At 36.4% G+C, this 21,884-nt stretch overlaps 1 protein-coding gene across 11 annotated transcripts in view; it reads left to right on the top strand.

Annotated features, from left to right (window-relative positions):
• Window positions 1–21,884, top strand: part of KLF12 (KLF transcription factor 12) — a 578,512-nt gene that overhangs the window by 292,722 nt on the left and 263,906 nt on the right. For all 11 annotated transcript variants that reach the window (XM_072760694.1, XM_072760698.1, XM_072760697.1 and 8 more), the window contains one exon: window positions 1,661–1,724. In XM_072760694.1, coding sequence (XP_072616795.1) covers window positions 1,692–1,724 — 33 coding nt within the window. In that variant the 5' untranslated portion in view covers window positions 1,661–1,691. The remainder of the gene's footprint in view (window positions 1–1,660; window positions 1,725–21,884) is intronic.

Here is a 21,884-nt window from a genome sequence, read left to right as displayed (position 1 = left end):
AGGACAGGACATGTTTGATAAGAACATGGTGTTTTAGATGACTTTTTAATTCTTTCAAGGGATACCATATTATGGTTTCATAATATAAAATAGAATTGTACTCTGAATTTCAAGAGAATTTATCTAGTTTGCTATTGTAATGTTAAAATATTATTAAAATATTACATTTATGTTATGTTGCTTTTCACTAGCATTTCTAGTAGTGAAAGCTGTAGTATATATTAGAAGATGCATTTTGAGACATAAATGTATGTGCTTATATATATATATATATATATATATATATATAAATATTAAGAGTGTGGAGGAAAGGAGGGGGCAAAGGGGAAGGAGAGACAGAAATTGGTTAATTGATTGATTGATTTAAAACCAGAATAAAATTAAAGGCCAATCCTCCTAACAGACCAAGCCCATGGAACTTGTGAATTTTGCTACATTTCATTTAAGGTCCTATGAGTGAGTGAACCCTTTTTGTTTTCAAATGTATGGAGACCACATGGAAAGGAAATCTGGCCTGGTGCTTCAGTGGTGGCCCACTGGCACATAGTGGGTGCTGCTATGAACGCCAAGGCCTGTCTCCTCTTGAGTATAATTCCAAATGAGAAAACAAAGTCATTTATGCCTACTAAGCTGGCTTAACTGAATGCCAAAGAAAATTTGCCTCATGAAGTGGGAATTCTGAAGTAAGTTATATAATGCTGAATGAAAATAAACAGGACTTTCAAGATACTTCCAAATAGGGCAAGTGGTTTATTGTAATCTGAACTCTCTAGTCTAGCAATATATAATTTTATTTGGTGAGATCCAAATGATCCTGGGGATATGGAAGCTTTCAAGAAGTGGCATATATCAGATTAATTTTTAACAAGTTACCGGTGGGGGCGGGGGTGGGCAGGGAGGATGCTTGGGTGGCCCAGTGGGTTAAGTGGGTGGCCCGCTCCACTCTTGGTTTTGCCTCAGGCCATGATCCCCTGGCTGTGAATTGAGCCCTTGTGGTGGGTTCTGTGATCAGCAGGGAGTCTGCTTGAGGACTCTCTCCCTCTGCCCCTCTCCTGGCATGTCCCATTCACCTGTGTGCACTTGTGCACATGCTTTCTCAAATAAATAAATCTTAAAAAAAAAAAAAAAAGCTACTTGTGTATTGATCAACATGGAGGTACAAAAAAAGTATTCATATTAATTATGCTGCATATTTGTATCAACTGTAAGGGAAAAAAGATCATTTCCTCTGGAAAATAGCATTACTTTAAAATCTTTTGGTTGCTAAGAATAAGGAAGCCAAGTGCTCCAGGAGGAGTTTACTGGTTTACTTTTAAACCAAATTCTGGCATTTTCTCCTCCACATTGTCTCTGCTACCTCCCTTTTTCTTCTCTCTCTCCCATATCTTTCTCCAGATCTTTATTATCTTGTGCCCAGGAGCTGTCATAGTTGGAGATCCAATTTCTATTCTTTCATTCCTCCACTTTGGTCTTTAGTGGCTGGTAGAGAAAAAGCAACAAACAACTAAAGAAAAAAAATTCTTTGGTTATTGCTTTTATTATGTTGTTCTACTAATCAAAAGCCTAAAGAATTGCAGAATTAAGTTGTTCACCCCCAATGGAAGAATGTCATCAGCATGTGGAACTTCTCATTATTTGTTGTTGTGTGTTTTTCTTGCAGGATCAATGTGACTCTAGAGACAAATGGATGAATGAATATCCATATGAAGAGGAAAACAATAAAGGTTAGTTCATCAAATTTTGTAACTGCAGTGAAAATCTTATGTTGAACATTACTTGGGGGCAGTTATTATGAGAGCACTTTCATGTCTGAGTATGAGACAGAGGCCAATACTTTGTACATACATCTATCTATAAAGTGTAAGTTTTAATTTTAAACCCTTAAATACGAAGACATTTGTAAGGAGGCAACTTGTTTTTGTATAAGTTCTCGTTGTCCTCAGTTTCTAGAACTTAAGCTGGAATTAAAGAATCAGTTTGTCGATAAATCTTGAAAACTGGGAAACTACTGTATACAACTGATCACTGGGACAAAGCAAAAACAAAAGAAGCCAGATTTTGTGTAAATATATGTTATTTCTGGGGATCCCTGGGTGGCGCAGCGGTTTAGCGCCTGCCTTTGGCCAGGGCGCGATCCTGGAGACCCGGGATCGAATCCCACGTCAGGCTCCCAGTGCATGGAGCCTGCTTCTCCCTCTGCCTGTGTCTCTGCCTCTCTCTCTCTCTCTCTGTGACTATCATAAATAAATTAAAAAAAAATTAAAAAAAAAAAACAATATATGTTATTTCCTACAAGTGTAATCCTGATACCAGTACCACAGGGCACAGGATTGCTGTCAAATGCTGTCCTCTTTGCTCCAGCCCTATCAGCTTTCTTCAGAGGAGTGGGATGAGGAAGGGTTTGGTTTTTCACAGACAGGTTCCACTCTAAAGTTAGAGGGGGAAAAATCTTGTGAATTTCAGCAGTAATCAAAAGCTGGCTATCACTTTATGTGTGGCAGTTATTTATTTGAGCTTTCCTCATAATCTGTACTGGTTAGAATATAAAAATTGTAGGAAATACACATAAAATTACAGTATTTCTTTCCTAACGTTTTCATGCTCAACATGTCTGGTACATAGACATGTGCCTCATAACTCATAACCCTTGCATAGCTGCATAACACCTGCTGTTTCATATTTTCCTTCCACACTGCTCATGCTATTGTCAAGTAAATGTGCATCAAGTTGTGTCTTTTTTTGCAGCCTACCTTCACAGTTGCTTACAAATGATTTTCCAGCTTATACTTTGATTTAACATTGCCTTCTTCTCTCATCATTGCTAACATTGCTCCTTTCTAGTATTTGTACCGAGAAGATTTTTCAGACCTCTAGAGGGAGTATTGATTCACAGGTGATACTAGAGAGACTTGTGGGTGTATGGTAATGTTCTTTTTCTTGACCCCAGTATTGCCTAAGTGGGGGAATTTACTTTGTGAGAATTAATTGTACTGTGTATTTTTATGTGATCAATGAGGTGCTTTTAAACTGGCTCTGGGTGTTGGGGTCAGGAGGCCCAATCTGTAGCGTTTGTCAGTTCCCATGGTGTAAATACTCTCATTATGGCTGTTTTCAGTGATTTAAAAACTAGCTTGCAGGGATCCTTAAAATTTAACAGTTGGCATTCATGAGCCGAGGAATGAGCTAGAACCAGCACACCGCTGATAATTTCATTCATAAAATAAAGTTCATGATATTATGGACTCCCTAAAGCTAAGGTAGTAAATTTAAATTTTCCTGGCTTGTCCCTATGTAAATATGGAAACCTTCACTCATTACCATCCAAAGTATATTTATCCCTTATGTATGATGTTGGTAAAGTATTACTTTATGTTTTCATTCAATTGTTATTAAATTTTTATGTTTGAATGGATCTGTATTAACTTTGTGAATTTATTCATTTTGACAATGTCCTTGTTCTGTAACTAATTTTATGACAACTGAAGATGATGGCAAAGAGAATCATTGTGTTACTACTTACCCTGAGGATAAGTTCTGAAAATATTATCTTGATTGACTATAATATATGTGATTCATTCTAAATGATTGTGCCTCCTAGCTTATAAAAGTCTTTTTCAAAAGTCTATATAGAGGAAGGAGCAGTATTTCACTTAATGTATGTTTGTCCTGATGAATTATTTTTTTTCTTATAGCCCTTTTTCATATTTTTGATCTGTAATTCTACTTATAGATGCCTTAGAACAGAGAATACATTGGTGCTTTTTAAGCCTGCTTGAATCAGATACTGTTAATTTTAACAATGTCTGATTCAGGAAGAAAATTGCAGAGTTTGAAAATTTATCTTTTCTGTATTTTAAGTGTATTGACAAGGTCACTATTAAGATGAAGTTTTAGGGCAGCCCGGGAGGCTCAGCGGTTTAGCACCGCCTTCAGTCCAGGGCATGATCCTGGAGACCCGGGATCGAGTCCCATGTCGGGCTCCCTGCATGGAGCCTGCTTCTCCCTCTCTTGTGTCTCTGCCTCTCTCTCTCTGTGTGTCTCTATGAATAAATAAAATCTTTTAAAAAATGAAGTTTTAAAGTGTCAGCAGTGGAAGTAACATTGCCACTGTCTACATAATTGAAAAGAGATTTGAATACTGCTCTTAAGACTGTTCAGTACATTTCCAGTGTGCCAGTGGTGATCAAATCTTGCCAAGAGCCACAGAATATCATGCTGTGCCTTTCTGCTTAGGGTCTAATATTTAAATGGCCTGAATAGCATTTGCAGAATTCCTTTTCTGGCCACACCAAGAGTCTCACTTCCGGGAGCAGTCTTCATCTTCTCTTTCCTTAGAAAATAGCTATATTTGCATTAAGTTCTTTCTTTTACTCAGTTTTTAAGTTCTTTTATTCAATTTCATTGCATTTGAATTTGCCCCCTACCATCTGCCATTAGAAAACATCAAATAAATTCAGAAAAGATTCCATTCCCGTTATTTCCTGTTCACAGTATTATCGTAAAATATGGTATATATGCCTATGAATGTATTTACCAGTTGCTCTCCTCGTGAATGAGGCAGCTTGTTCGTGGACCTGGCTGCACAAACCTGGCTTTGCTCCATTTGTTTTCCAGCCGCTCCAGGGTGTGTTTACCAAGTGCTTCTCAGCTGCTGGTTTAGAGCAGGTGTCCAAAATATACACTTGCATATACATTAGCCCAGCTTATCAGAGTTAACATGAAAACTTGCTCTCTGACTACCTCTGATGAACAGCTGCTTAAACCATCCAGTATTAGCAGTGAATGACTTTCATTTCTTTATGGAAACTGTGAGGACAATAGCAAACTTTTCTGAGAAAGTTTTAATTTCTTACCAAAAAAAGAGTTTGTAGCATAGTGATGGGCATTTATAGTGTGGGTGCTTTAAAGTTCTTTTCCATGAATTTCCAAGGCTCGCTTTTCACACAGGATAGAAAGAATCCACAGCAACCTAGCCTTTTTTTCCATTTTGAACTAAGTAGGCATAGTTGCTCAGAAAACCCCAGGTATATAAATAAATATATTATCAGGTATGGGCTACTATACGTTTCTGTAGAGTAGCTGCTTGGATAATAAACATGGAATAGAACAAAGACAGAAAAACAAGTCTTGGCTCTGTAATAATCGGTCTGTATGATCATGAACCAGTGACATCTTTTCTGAATTTTAATTTTCTCAACTGCATGGTGGAATTAATAACACCTGTCCTACTATTTCAAGAGTTGTTATTGGGGAAAGAAAGTATGATGAATTTGTGAAAACAATTTAAAGCATAGAGCTCTAAATGTGAGTGTGTTATTGATACTATTTTATAGCATAAGAGAGAGATTCATAACTTTGTTGTATGACTTCACATCATAAAGTCAAACATTTTCAGAATTCGAAGTGCCCTCAATGGTCACTAACTCTAACACATGGTTGGTGCGTGGCAACCTTCTAGAAGAATTGCCTGGTGACTTTGGCCTTATGTTGAGTACTCTTTGGAATTTCCTACTGTATGTGACAGTTCAGGCATATATAATTATATGTCATCCTCTTATTGGGCCACGTCAGTAGATTTGATAACAATCGAAACTAGTAGGTATATCACATATTTATTAAAATATTCTGAATTAGGTCACCCTTCCATCAAGTCATTTCACCTTTGGGTGTCTAATTTCTCTTATCTGGGAAATGAGAACAAAATAATATATAGGGATCTGAGAAATATTATGCAATTATTAAAGTAGAATAATGGCTTTATTATTTGAAAAGATGATGCATTGCTCATTTTTAAAACATTAAAGCATGCTCTGTCACCACCTTGCCTCACACCTTTTAACATTTGGTGAACATTGTTTACAACGTCTCTGTGTGCATATATACAAGTAAATAGGGATGGTTTTGTAAAACATCATATTTGTACTTTGTATTTATTTTTTAAAATTTTATTTATTTGAGAGAGAGAGCATGAGTGGGAGGAGGAGCAGAGGGAGAAGCAGACTTCCTACAGAGCAGGGAGCCCCAAGCAAGGGGCTCAGTCCAGGGACCCCAGTATCAGGACCTGAGCCAAAGGCAGACGCTTAACTGACTGAGCCACCCAGGCACCCCTATACTTTGTATTTCTAATAAAGAGTTATTTTTTCAGTTTGCTTCCAATATAATGGAAGAAATAAGAAGTGAATTTAAACTGAAGGAATTTATTAATTTCAAATTAATGTGTCCTCACCAGTGTGATGCTATTACTTGACAAATAGAACCTTAAATATAGAGAACAAACTGATACTTGCCAGAGAGGTGTCGGGGGATGGGTGAAATAGATGAATACAAACATTCAGTGATAAAATAGGTAAGTCCTGGAGATAAAGAGTACAGCATAGGGAATATAGTCAATAATATTCTAATACCATTGTATAGTGACAAATGGTGACTCTGCTTATCTTGGTGAGCAATGAGTAGTGTATAGAATTGTCTAATCACTATGTTGTAAGCCTAAAACTAATACAACCTTGTATGTCAGCAGTACTTCAATTAAAAACAGGTTAACCCGCTGAGTTCTGGTAATTTTTTTTAAATGACTGAATTTAACTTTAAGCAACATCTTTTGACTTTTTGCTACGAAAAATGTCAAAATTGATATTTCTTTTTAAATCCCTTTTCCCTCCTCTTGTTTTATCATCCTTTTAAGATTAAGATTGCCACTGATTTCTTTATTATTTGTGATGATGAACCATATTTATCAAAGCTGTTTAGTCTAAATTCTTATTTTTTAAGAAATATGGAAACATTGCTTTACTGCTATATGGCATTTATGCCACTGTGAAGACTGAAGCAAACTGATCTTCTACTTTCTTGTTTTGCTTTTTGTTCAGATATCTGTGGACCATTTTTAATTTACTAGAAAGTTCAGTAACTTCATCGATTATGTCTTGATTTTAATGATTCTATATCATTTTTTCCTGGTTCCTACCATTAAACTCTGGCATTTATGTTTTCAGACTTTTAAATCATATGCAAAGTATATTTTTTGTTCTGTTCTCTTCTTCAGTAACCCTGAAAATACATCTCATGTTTCTCCTTTTTTTTTTTTCACATTCGTGGTCTTCATCTTTAACTTTTTGATTTCACTTACTGTGTTTTCCCATTAGGTTTTTTTTTTTCTTACTATGTTTTCAATCAAATTCTGCATAATTTTTAGTTTCCAAAGTGGCTCTTAAAATCGTATTTCTATAGTGTTTCAGAGCTCTGTCAGGTTGTTTTCATGTTTCAGTTATCTTGTATTTTATCATTTGAACCCTTGTACTTCTTCCTTGAATTTTTTTTTTTTTTTGAAGAGAGGCTTTTTGTTTGTAATTTTTCTTTTTTCTTTCTTTCTTTCTTCTTTTCTTTTTCTTTTTCTTTTTCTTTTTCTTTTTCTTTTTCTTTTTCTTTTTCTTTTTCTTTTTCTTCTTTTTTTTCCAGTTTATGAAGTGTTACTTGTCCAAATTCTTCATGTGTTTCCTTGGGTAATTCTTCCTGTTATGTTTATTCCTCATGGGCCTATTACTTATATTTCTCTTGATACTTGCTGCTTTTCTACATAGTTCTCTTGTGGCCTGTGGTTATTCCCCATCTCCGAATGGGGCCAGTATTTGCCAGTATTGCAGGGAGTGTTGTGGGTGGAGGCACACATAATTTGGTCCTGAGCTGGAGGAGTCCAAATCTTTGACTTGAGTGAGTTATTTCAAATACTTTCTAAATAAAGCTGTCATTTCCAGAGTCTTCCTCATTTCCATTATATAGTAAAGGACTCTTGGGATAAAGGCTTCTGACTCCCTTCCCATTTCAGGTAGACCTCCCCTTGACAACTGAGCTGGATTCTAAAAAATGCTATGTCTTTATGTTTGCTCTTTTAGTACCACTGTCTCTACTTTTCACTGGATAGGCCTTTCATAACTGCGATTATTACTTTTAGGAAATTCTGTAGATACATGTCAGCTCCCGGCAGCCTCCCAGATTTTACAGCCTTTGACAGGTATATTTTATTTGGCAGTCCGGATTTCTGACTGTTTTTGCTTTCACAAAAGATGGAGGTTTCTTTTTTCTTTTTTCTTTTTTTTTTTTTTCATTTTTCTAAATTTGCTCTAAACTTTTTCAGTGAGTTTTAAAGGAAAGGTATAAAAATTCCTGAACATTGCCATTTCAATAAATAATATTTTAGGAACAATTGAGGGACTTATTGAGAGTACAGAACCTGCTGTGGAGTTGAAGAGCTTGGCTCTGTACTCAGGCTGCCTGGTTTCTAACTGTGGCTGTGCCAGGGCTTCACCTGGCCTCTGTATCTTATTTTCATATCTGCGATGTGAAAATGATGGTGATGATGCCTACTCCATAAAACTGTTGTGAAAGTTAAATGAGAAAAAAATGCTAAAGCATTTGCATATTGTCTGGCAGTCACCAAGTACTCATTAAAATAACAATTTTTAAAATTTTTTTAAAGCCATGTTAATTGAGTTTAGAATGTAGTCAGTTTGGCTTTAGGAAAATTTGCTACTCAGGTCAGTATTTGTGTATATATGTTCTCTTTGACTGAAGATATGCTGGGATGTACCAACATACCTGGGGGTACTGGGTATCCTACTTAATATGTCAGCTTCTGGTTTTAGGGTTTGACCTAGGACTTTCAAATTATTTCCCTGTGTTGATAAGGAATAGCTACATCCCACTTTCTCTTGGAGGAAATAAAATTCTTAAAGATACTGGATATGCTGTGGTAGGGTTCACACAGAAAATGTTGACACCTTCTCTCATATTAATCAAGATCCTCCAGAGAAATAGAACCAACAGAAGGCATATATATTCTGTATGATATATATGATTTATTAAAAGGAATTGGCTCATGTGATTATGGAGACTGAGAAGTCCCATGATCTGCCAACTACATGCTAGAGACCTAGGAAATTTGGTGGTGCAATTTTGGTCCAAGTTCAAAGATCTGAGAACCAGGGGAGTCGGTGGTGTAAATCCAAGGACAGGAGAAGAGGACAAGTCCTCTTCAGGAGGTCCAAGTTCAAGGACAGGAGAAGACTGTTGTCCCAGCTTAAGCTGAGCAAGGACTGGCTCCTCCCTTCCTTCACTTTTTGTTCTATTCGGGTACTTAGCAGATTGGATAATACCCACCTGCTCAGTCTTTTTACTGAATCCACCAATTCAAATGCTAATCTCATCTAGAAACACCCTTACAGACACACCTAAAAATAATGTTTAATGTGGGCACCCTGTGGCCCAGTCAGTTTGACACAAAATTAATCATCACACCTATCCTGCAGTGTGATTAATCCAGCAATCCTATATTTAGCATTTATTATTTGTTAGACACAGGGCTACAAAGACAAATTAAATTTAGACTCTGACCTCAAGTCTTCATCATCTCAGGGACAGGCAAAATAAGTTACTACAATTTGGTGTGATTGATACTATAATATATTTAATGAAACAGAGTTGGTATGGGCCACGATCGGCTTCACATATGAAGCCATCTTTGACCTAGGCTTTAAATGTTGATGTCCTGTTGAGTGGAAGAAATGGGAGCAACCAAGAAAAGTAACCATCTTCTGTTTAAAAAAATCTCAGTAAATATGCACTATATTTTCTTTTCTTTGAGCATTAAAGTGCTCTGCAAAATTTCCTGTTGGAGTTAATGGTAAATGTGATATTCAGTGATGTCATTAAATATTTCAGCCAGAATCTGTTGAGGGTCATTAATGTGTCCAAATGATTTTCTCTCTCCTTCCCTCCTCTCTCTCTTGCTCACACACTTTCATGCTTTTTTTTTCCTTGCTCACACATTTTCCTTCTCTGGACATTTGATTATAGTGGTTCTTCTGCGAAGCTTTATGTCATTTTATTCAGAGCACATTATCAAAGTCATTTATATAATATACTTTACCAGAAAATTTCAAGAGTGATCATAAAAATGATATGAGCATCTTTTAAACATGACCATTTTAGTTAAGCAATGTTGATTTAATGAGAACATTATAGTATTAAAGCAACATTGTAATTGATTATTAGAAGCATTTATGGAAGTAGAATATTTGTATGGTTAATTTTATATTATCAACATCTGTACATTAAAAAAAAAGTGACCTCCTTTCCCTCTCCCAAACTGATATTAGCTAAGAATTCATTTCTTATGGTTCTTCAAAGGGACTTTGAATAAAATCACAAATAATTATTGACCCAACAGTAAGTGGAGTTCTTTATCTTACATGTAATGTAGTCCTTCAGTATACCTTACTGTCAAATGGAAGTAGGAATCGCAAATATTCCGAGTGAAGAATCAGCTGATTATTAACATTAAACATGTTTTGTTTTTCAGAACTAGTTTTGGTACCAAATTCTGTGTTAGTAATGGTTTGATCAGAGAAATGGAAACATGAGAATGGTATAGAATATGGGTCTATTATCAGGATTTGACCTCATCCAGTTCGTAGGAGCTAGTTAAGCAAGTTCTGTATGGCCTTTGCTTCTGTATTTGGTGGTGGGCCTGAAGTCAGCGGGCAGGGAGGAAGGATAAGCAGGACGTTTGGGAGAGCAAGGGTACGCTGTCAACTGTGAGGATGAGCGGATCTCTACATGATTCTTTGCTGCCGACAAGCTTATGTTCTTGGGGATGCTGAGGCCTGGTGGAGCAGCTGGCACCCTTCCCGGAGTTAAACACGTCATGGCCTGAGAATTGGATGAGCTGATGGAGATATCCTGTGGGATACAGTAGAGTGAGCAGACTTGTCCCTGTCTCAGCAGTGTGCACCAGCTCCCCAGTGACCGTGGATGTCCATCATGCCTGCATCTGGAGCTCTGCATTGGCTTTCTGAGTGTGAAACAGATGTGACTGCTGCATCTCACCAGAATGTCCCTAATAACCCAGGGGCTGAGGGATATCAACTCTAATATCTTGGCGAGATTTCCTGGAAGGAGGTCTGTGTTGAGCCCTGGTACAGGACTAGCAAATCCTATACATGGGGACTTCTGGGGCAAAGATAAGGGATGAGGTGAGTGAAGGCAGAGAACTTGCCTCATACTGGATTCAGGGAGAAAAAAGAAAAGCTTTGGAAAACAACCTGGCTTACATTCCTAGAATTTCATCTATTACCCCAGAAAGGCATTGATTCCAAAGTGTGATTTAAAGTAAATTCAGAAGTAGAATTCTAATCAGAGAATAAGAACAATTAGATGGCTGAAATAAAATCAGTTACTTGTGGAATAGACCACTTTGTATTTAAATATACACACTTTGTGTGTGTGTTTGGGGGGGGGGGGAGATTGTTTCTAGTTTATGGGTAAATACTTGCAAGGTTTTTCTGAGTTTTAATTTAAATTCTTAATTTAATCACCCGGTTACTTTTAAACTGAATTGCAGTTACAATTCCCATTCCGTAAACACAGGATCCTGTGAATTAAGACACTTTACCTAGTTATTCCCTTTGTAGATTCCATTCTTTCAGGGGTGAGGACTTCTCCTGGGGATTAATGTTACCAAACTATGGATACAGAAGACAGAAAATGTTACCTGTAAAATGTATCATGTTGATGCTTAGAAATTCTTCTCCATGATCTGCTGATTTTAAAAAGGAGAAAATGGTGGAAAGAGGTGGGAGTGTGGCTGTTGGCCAGATTTGTTATTTCTGTCCATGATAACTTTGATCAGTCTCTGAAATACTCAAGCACTTGTATAAGTTTGCACAGCAGTTATTAGCAAAGCTGCATCCCTCTACTCTCTGTTTTTTAGCATTTATTTGTATGTCATTTCTAAAAGCGCCACTTAAAGTGGAAGAGAAATGATTGTGGGGATGGATGGCCCTTGTGAAATGTGGGAGGGAGACTGATGACAGGTAGAGGATGGAAAGCAACATTTCTTTTTTCAAGCAATTAAATGATAGATTTATATTTCTGAGTTTTTCTGGCTCCACACCAGACCTTAAATGCATCTTAAATGCTCACTTGTCTAACTCGGTAATTACTACAGCCCCACCTTACCTCTTATCTCTCCCCATAGAGTTTGAAGAAAATTGAGATAGCAGACATTCAGAGGTGGAGCTGGTATGCGATCGGGCAGTTCTACAGTCCACTTCTGGCCAGCTTGGTGCAAATAATCAAGGAGAGGCAGAGAGTGAAAAGGCTATGAGATTTCTGTTTTGCAGCTCAGAGGGAGACAGACTCCCTTTCTCCATTTGTAATCAATTCGACAAAAGCAGCTTACTTTTGTTCCACCAGAAACAAGGCAGGTTGTCATAATGCAAGAATTTAATTATAGTGGAAAAGTCTCTAATGCTTTACAAGTGAGAAATTGAATCTCAATCATACTTTGCCTTTAACTGTGAAACTGAGATACTGCTAAAGCCCTAGCAGTTGCTCTTTCCACATGGAAATATGTTGGCTGGGTGAGAGCATAGACCAGGTGGGACCAGTGGGCTAGCTTGTTGTCATTCTTTTTATGTCTGCTCAGTCTCGTTAAGTAGTCCAGGATGCATGGCTGTGCTTCAAGGAGATGATGCTATTGTTGGCATCAAGAGCAACTCCTTTCTAGATTTTCTCCTTAAATAATGTTGAAAGTTTCAAATGTATATCTTAGAAATGTGGAAATTTGGAGTTGGACAGTATTATAAGAATTATCTCATTCAACTGGATAATGCACAGGAGGAAAAAGATCAATAAAAATGAAGTTACTTGCTTAAGGTTACATAGCCCATTATAGACCGGGAAGTTTGGGAGAAAGAAAGGCATAAAGGGAACATGGTTACTTGCAACTCACACATTTTAAAATCCAGTTTAAGCAAGTAGGTTTAGCTTTTGCCCGTTTCTGAATTTAAAGCAAATGTACCTGGTAGATATCTTTGTGAATAAGTGGATGGGTGGAGTGTAAGTGAGAACAAAAGAAAGAGAATGAGAGAAGGAAAATGAGGATGGATTTCTCTGTTACTTTTTCCTTCTTTGAAGAAATAAAGCGTGATCATGTGTAATGGAAGAGAAAGAGGTGATCCTGAAAAATTGACAAATGGGTCACACAAAACCTGAAACAAAACCTGAAATTAAACCTTTCTTTAATTAAGGTTGACTTTTCTAGTAAGTGCTAGTTGAGGAAAAGGTCTAGTTTTCAGAGTGAAAAATGGTAAAAGAAGGATTTTCCTAATCATGCTGATGTTATGTTAAAAATGCCCCAAATTTACTGCTTAGGCTATGGTTAAATATAACAATAAATATGACAGAAGTACTTCTCTGTATTAAGTATATTTATGATTATTAATCTATTTGTGATAGCTCAATAATTTTATATGGAGATGTCTAGCAACATAGATTTTTTTTGGATAAGGTGCTTTTTTTCTTTTAGTTTGTGGAATGTTCTGAGGACTTCCCTTCTACCCCCTATTTCTTATGCTTTGGATAAGTTTCAGTCCTGGTGTTAAAATAATTGCTTGTGTTGTGTGATGAATATATTGTCTCAGTAAAGCAAATTCTAGCCAACTGTGTCAATTTTTTTTTAATTTTAAAATTTTGAAAATTTTTATTTAAAGAATTTCTTTTCTAGTTGAAAAAGTAAGGTAAAAGCTTTTTTGAAGTTACTAAATATTTGATAGCTATAAAAGAATATATTTAATATATTGTTTAAGACATATAACAAAAAAGAAACCCAATTTGAAAAATAGAAGGTTTCCAGTATTTTTAAAGACTCTTTTTAGTCTTAGATATGAACATGATCCTGAATTTTATATTATAATTACCTTTTTATTACTTATAAGTACATATTCATGAGCTATATCTTGTTAACTTTTGTTTGTTTTGGGACATCATAAAAGTAGTACCATACTATTTATGTTCCTTTGTAATTTGCTTATGTTATGCAGAGTTTTTGGTTTTGATATTCACACATACTGGTGAGATTACTGATTTCCACAGCTGAATAGAATTTTATTATAGGACGAAACCATAGAGGGACTGCTGGAATGATGGCAGCTTCAGTACCTTGTTGGAGATGGGACAGATGGGCTGTCTTCTCTGGCTTGCACCATGCCCTCAAGGCATTACTTGCAAGAAAGCCCAGTGGATGCCACCAAGGATCCCAGCTTGCCTGCAAAAGACATCAGTCTCTTTCCTTAGTCAAGCAGACCTTCCAAACCTGGCCTGTAAGAATATGAAAGGCAGAAGTCTGGAAGTTATCTTCATCCCTGGCTGTATTTCTCATGTGAATGATACAAAAGCATTGGCAATGGAAGAGTTTTGCACATCTCTAGGTCATGCCTATGTAAGAGGGCTTTATGTGTATTTTGCATCCACATCATATACTTGGAAGGCAGCTGTAAAAGATGCAGCAAGTAGAGATGTCGAGTTGCCCACCCAGGGAGGGCAAGGGAGAGGTGGCTGGTGCCTTTCTTCTGTCTTCTTCTGGTCTGTGTGCTCTGTCTCCTGGATTGAAGAGAAATAATAACTGTGATTGGCAGTGGCCTTGTTACATGGTTTCCCCAGGGTCCCAAATCATTTTACTTTATACTTAAGGATAGTCTAAATTTTGTCTTCCTCCACGACTTACAAATCCCTCAGAAAATGTGTACATGCTATATAGCACATATATTCTTACATATCCACTGAAAACACTAGGGTTTATTAGCTTTCACCAGATTTTAATTGTTAGAAAAGCACGAAAGCTTGAAATTCAAGTAAAGTGATTCATTTTACTTCCAAAAAAAAAAAAAAGGCAGTATCATAATTTATCCCTTCTCTAGCAGTAGAAATTCCTATTCTTTCCAGCTTTTGGCTGTTTAATTTTTTAAACTTTAAAACATTTGAGTATAGTTGACAATGTTACATTAGGTTCAGGTGTGCAGCATAGGATTCAACATCTCTATATGTAATTGTTATGCTCACCACAAGTGTAGGTACCATCTGTCCCCCTACATCACTATTATAATATCATTGACTTTATTCCTTAGGCTGTGCCTTTTATTCCCATGGCTTATTCATTCTATAACTGGAAGCCAGTATCTTCCTCCTGCCTTCACTTATTTTGCCCATCCCATTACCCACTGCTTGTGGCAACCCATCAATTTGTTCTCTATATGTGGAAGTCTGATTCTGCTTTTTGTTAGCTGTTTTTTTTTTTTCTTTTTGCTCTCCCCACCCACCCATATGAGTGAAATCATATGATACTCGTCTCTCTCAGTCTGACCTATTTCACTTAGTATAATACCCTCTAGGTCCCTCCATGTTACCTCAAATGACAGGATTTCATCTTTTTGTATGGCAGCATAATATTCCACTGTATCTGTATACAACAGTTTCTCTATTCATCTATCAATGGACACTTAGGTTGCTTGCCTGTCTTGGCTATTGTAAATAATGCTGCAATAAACGTAGGCATGCGTATATCTTTTTGAATCAGTGCTTTCATTTTCACTTGGGTAAGTACTCGGTAGTGAAATTATTAGCTCATATAGTAATTCTATTTTTAATTTTTTGAGGAACCTCCGTTCTGTTTTCCACAGTGGCTGTACCAAATCACATTCCCACTGACGGGTGCAGAAAGTTCCCTTTACTCAAATTTATTGGTGTAAAGATCCTGTTAGTTTTCTAGGGCTACCATAAAGTACCACAAACTGGGTGGCTTAAACAGAAATTTATATTCTTACTTCTCTAGGGGCTTGAAGTTCCCATAGAAGGTGTCGATGGATTTGATTTCTCCTGAGACCTTTTTCCTCGGCTCAGAGATGGCCGCCTTCTCCATGGTCCTTCCTAGGGCCTCTCCTCTGTATACCTCTGGGTCCTAATGTCACTTAAGGACATTAGTCATATTGCCTTAGGGCTCACCCATTTTACCTCATTTTATATTAATTACCTTTTTAAAGGTTCTGTCTCCAAATGTGGTCACAGTCTGAGGTACTGAGACTTCATAAGAACTTTAGAGGGAGACAGCTGAACCCATAGCAAGGATGTTCACAGTTGTCCATTAATTATATTTTTAAAGTTGTTTCAAAAAAAAAAAATCCTGTTGTTTCTGTACTTTTATCTCCCTTTTCATTTATTTATTTCACAATGATTATTTTTACTTTCTTCATTTCTTTTTTTATTTCCTTTGATAAGTCTTATCAGGAATTTGTCAGCTTTATAGTCTCTGCAAAGAGCTCCTTTTTATTTTTTTCCTTTTTTGTTTTTGGTCTATATATTTTGTTAATTTTTTATTTGTCTTTGTTCTTCTTAAAATGTCTTTGTGTTCTCATATTCTTGTACAGATTTACTTGCTGAGCTGGTTAATTTCCAACATTTGTATACTCAAAACATTTCAGGTATATAATTTCTTTATATCATTTAGTCCTATATATTTTCTATATTCCTTTATAATTTCTTCTAGAATCATGAATTATTTAAAAGTTTTAATTTTCAAATGTGCTTTTAGTTATTTTTTTAGTTATCTAGTGTTGATTTCATTGTGTTGTATTTATAGAGTGTCTGCTGGATAATAATTCTACATGGTCTTGCTATATATATGACCTGCTTCAAGGAAAGTTTTTGTAAATGCTTTGTATGTTTGAAAAGAATGTATGTTTTCTTACTGTTGTGTACATAATTTTTATTTGCTCAACAGATAAAGCTTTTTAATTATTTTGCTCAAAATCTCTCTGACCTTACTGATTTTTGCTTGACTATCTATGCTGGTAGAGTTGGTTGAAGTCTCTAATTACAGTCATGGCTCTGTCAGTTTCTTGTTATTCCTGTAAATTTTGGCTTTATATATTTTGAACTATGCTAAGTAGATGAATACTCATTTAGAATTGTTAATACTCTGAGAAAATTGACCCTGTGTCTCATTACTTGATCTTTCTTTTCTTTCATAATGCATTTTGCCTGAATGCCTCTTTTGTCCAAATTTAATATACATACTCCAACCACTTAGTTACTTTCAGCATTGTGAGGACATTATTCCATTTCACTTTAAATGAAGGCAGATTCATTGAAGATTGTAAGCAGGAGGTCCACACGGTCAAGAGTTGTGAAACAATAACATAAGCTTCTGTATGAAAAATAGATTTTAAGGTTGCAAAAAACTGGAGTCAAGGCAAGCTGTTGTAGGGCAATGTGAGATGGTGGAGGCTTGGCTTCGGGTAGTCACACCTGAGATGGGGATACAGCAAAGGTACATGTTTTGGAGAAGAATTGAGGGATATTGGTAAATGGTTGTGAAAGGTGATAGAATGTGTGAAGCCTCGTTTTCTACCTTGAGCCACTTGTTCCTTGAAATGATGATTTATTAAGCTTGAAATGATAGGCATGCTCCTAAGTTCATTTTCGTACATGTTCCATTTATTTTTCAAAAACTATATTGATTAGCCTCTGAAAAATTTTCATACTTGCTGCTTTAGAGAGGATGAAAAGTGTGCTGTGAAGAGCTTTGCTGTCAAGTCCTATTCGTTAATATTCATTAATTTTTAAACTCTTTGGGGGCAGCCGGGGTGCCTAGTGGGTTAGCGCCGCCTTCAACCCAGGGTGTGATCCTGGAGACCAGGGATTGAGTCCCACGCCAGGCTCTCTGCATGGAGCCTACTTCTCCCTCTGCCTGTGTTGTGTCTCTGCCTCTCTCTCTCTCTTTCTGTCTCTCATGAATAAATAAATAAAATCTTAAAAAAATTGTTTTTTAAACTTTTTTTAATGATTCACCATGTGCCATGCACAGTGCTAGTTTTTTTCTGGGCTTCCAACAGTGAATATGGTGAGAGTAGTAAGTGACTACATTGAGTTTAGTAGTAAATGCAGACCAGCACAAAGACATTTAACAATACAGAATGGGAAGAACTTTGGTAAAAGAAGTATATGGTTCTGTGACAGCACAGGGCAGGGGTACCCAACCTAGATTTGTGCTGGTAAGTATTGTGAAGACTTCCCAGTGAAAATGAAGCATATGGTTAAAGTATAATAAAGAGACCTAAAGATGAATAGGGACAAACCAGGGAAGGGGTAGGAATGGTGGGGGAAGAACATTGGCACAGTTGACGATCTGTTAAAAAAAAAAAATCGATAGGATTTGAGAGTGGAGTGTTAAGAGGAATGATACTTGTTGAGGAAAAAAAGAGCCAAACTATACAAAGTCTTATAGTTTAAGAAGCTTGGTATTATTGTGAATATAGGGAGGAGCTTTTGAAGAGATTTAAGGAAGAAATTGACATGATCACATGTGCATTTTAATAATCTCCTGAATGTGTGTTAAAATGATTGGAATGAGGGATTCCCCAGGTGGCTCCTGGCATCCTGAGATTGAGTCCCACATTGGGCTCCCTGCATGGAGCCTGCTTCTCCCTCTGCCTTTGTCTCTGCCTCTCTCTCTCTCTCTTTCTGTCTCTCATGAATAAATAAATCAAATCTTTAAAAAAATATATATAAAAGGATTGGAATGGGAAATAAGGGAAGACCACCAGGTATGGGGCTGATGCTTTCTTGACCAGGGGCTAGGCATGGCTATGGGGTTGGAGAAAATTGGATGGACCTGAAGGATATTTAGGAGATAAAGTCATGATGGTTTAGTTATTCAGTATATTTGGTGTTGAAGAAAAGAAGACAGCCAGAAATGATACAAAGGTACAGTGTGGGCCATTGGGGAGGATGGTGGTACTGGGAAGACCAAGTAAATACCTTGAGATTTTTTAAATCCATGAGATTGAAGTTTCCTAGGAGATATCCAGAGGGATTTTCTAGGAGGTATATTTGAGCCTGTTGCCCAGGAGAGAGTCCAGGGTAGAAACTTAAGGAGTCAGGGCTGTATTGATGGACTTGAAGCTGTGAGAATAAATGAGGTCACCCAAGTTATGTTTATGTAAAGAGAAAAATGTGAGAGGGGTAAGCATGGGAAACAAGTACAAAGGGCTATAATGCAAGAATATGATGAAATGCAGTGAGGAGACATAAACTGGGAATTTGAAGAAGAATATAGACTTTGGTAAGAGAACAGGAAAGTCCTCTTCAAGTGAGATGATTATTGAAGAATTTTGGTTAATCTTGAACATGTGTGAAAGAGAATGATCCAGGCAAGTGGAATAATACAAGCAGTCACATAGATGGAGAAAATAAGAGCATAATTTTAGAGACCAGTGAGTAATTTAGTTTGGGGCAGGGCAGAAAGATCATCTGGGGCCATTTTACAAAATACCTAATGCATTGTAATATTAGAATGCGGTTCAGGATATTTGAATTAATGCTATTAGCATACCTTATAAAATGTCTGCCTTTTATATATTAATCATAAGGCCACAGTTAATAGTTTGTAGACGTTTGTCATAGCTGCTTAATGTGTTTTCCCTTGAGGTTATTAATTGAATACTCTTTTGAGATCCTTTTTGAAATCTGTTTTTTTTTAAAGAAATATTCAGATTGTATTTAAGGAAATTTATTTTTAAAAAATATTTCATTTATTTATTTGAGAGAGACAGCATCAGAGAGCACAAGTGGGGATATAAGGGAGAAACAGGCTCTCTGCTCGGCCCATGGGACTCCTGACCCAAGCTGAAGGCAGTCACCTAACTGACTGGGCCACCCAGGTGCCCTAAGAAAATTTATTAACACTGAAGTCACTTACCTGATTTCACTCTCCTTTTGTTAAAGTATGTATATATTCACTGATTATCAAATTCCAGTGTTTAGTGGAAAAAGAGATGGTTGAAATAATGAAATTTTTATTTTTTAATTTTTTACACCTTACAATTTTTATTTAATATTTTATTTTTATAGTGTTATATTAGTTTCTGTGTACAATATAATGATTCAAAACTTCCATACATCACCTGGTGCTTATCACTACAAGTACACTTCTCATCCCCATCACCTATTTCACCTGTCCCCCCACCACCTCTCATCTGGTAATAACCATAAGTTTGTTCTCTGTAGTTAAGAGGCTGTTTCTTGATTTCTCTCTGTTTCCTTTTCCTCATTTGTTTTGTTTCTTAAATTCCATTTACGAGGGATGCGTGGGTGGCTCAGCAGTGAAATGTGTCTGCCTTTGGCTCAGGGCGTGATCCTGGGGTCCTGGGATCGAGTCCCCCGTAGGGCTCGCTGCATGGAGCCTGCTTCTCCCTCTGCCTATGTTGCCTATTTCTATGTCTCTCGTGAATAAATAAATAAATAAAATCTTCAAAAAAAATTCCACTTATGAGTGAATGGTATTTGCCTTTCTCTGACTTATTTCACTTAGCATTGTACTCTCTAGTTCTATTCATGTTCTTGCAAATGGCAAGTATCATTCTTTTTTATGGCTGAGTAATAGTCCATTGTATATATATGTTCCACATCTTCTTTATCCATTCATTAATCAATGGACATTTGGGCTGCTATTGTAAATTTACAATATCTTGGCTATTGTAAATAATGATGTACTAAACATAGGGGTGCATGTATCCCTTTGAATCCATGTTTTTATATTCTTTGGTTAATATCTAGTGGTGTGATTACTGGATCATTGGGGATTCTATTTTTAACTTTTTGAGGAACCTCCATACTGTTTTCCATAGTGGCTGTACCAGTTTGCAGTCCCACCAACAGTGCACAAGTGTTCCTTTTCTACCACATCCTCCCCAACACTTGTTGTTTCTTGTGTTGTTGATTTTAGCCATTCTAACGGGTGTGAGGTGGTATCTCATTATAGTTTTGATTTGCATTTCCCTGATGGTAAGTGATGATGAACATCTTTTCATGTGTCTGTTGGCCATCTGGATGTCGTCTTTGGAGAAATGTCTGCTCGTGTCTTACACCCATTTTTAAATTGGATTATTTGTGTTTTTGGGGGGGTGTCAAGTTTTACATATTCTTTATATAGTGTGGATCACACCCTGAGCCCAATGGATAACCCCATGTCATCTCAAATACTTTTTCCTATTCCATAGGTTACCTTTTAGTTTTGTTGATTGTTTCCTTTGCTATGCAGAAGCTTTTTATTTTGATGAAGTCCCAATAGTTTATTTTTGCTTTTATTTTCCTTGCCTCAGGAGACATATCTAGAAAAAAGTTACTATGGTCAATGTCATAGAGGTTACTGCCTGTGTTCTCCTCTAGGATTTTTTTGGTTTCAGAGCTCACAGTTAGGTCTTTAATCCATTTTGAATTTATTTTCAAGTACAGTATAAGAAAGTGGTCCAGTTTCCTTCATTTGCATGTTGCTGTCCAATTAAATGAAAAGAAAATTTAAATATATTTATACTTGCCAGATTTTAAATATTAACCAAAAATAGAGGTTCTCTAGATACATATTTATTAGTAAAAAGGGACTTCTAGAGTTATAAGGTTATTTTTGTATTGTACACTATATGGTTGGTTGGAATTTTAGATTTATAGATGAAAATACTTGTTTCACTAATGGAAGAATTTTTTATGAGTATACAGTGAAGACAATTTAGTTCTTTCAAGATTTTCTTTTACTGAATGACTGAATAATTAGCAAATTCATTGTTTGTGTGGAACTCTCTGCCTGGTCCTTTGGAAAAGTAGGAAACCTGAACTGTGTTCTTAAAGTTTATTAAGTAGTTAAGCAGCAAATGATTTAAATTGATTTGATGTTCATCCTGATTCTTTTCCATGGCTTTTCATTGAGCTATTTCTTATAATTTATCTCCTGGTCACTTAGATTTCATTGTCAAGTAATTTTAAGAAAATATCATATGTCCTGTTCTCCTTAAGATATTTTAATCAGCTACTTTTATACTCTAAGGTCAGATTGATTTAATAAAATAATTGGATCAAACTTTTCCTCAGAAGTTTGTAGTAGTTTAGTACCAAAGTAGTCTTTTAGTCATAGCTGATTTTTTTTTTTAATTAAAGATTTCATTTATTTATTCATGAGAGACACACAGAGAGAGGCAGAGACACAGGTAGAGGGAGAG

This window comes from Vulpes vulpes, chromosome 6 (assembly GCF_048418805.1).
Source record: "Vulpes vulpes isolate BD-2025 chromosome 6, VulVul3, whole genome shotgun sequence".
Lineage (NCBI taxonomy): Eukaryota > Metazoa > Chordata > Mammalia > Carnivora > Canidae > Vulpes > Vulpes vulpes.
This window is presented reverse-complemented; position numbering and strand designations above follow the sequence as displayed.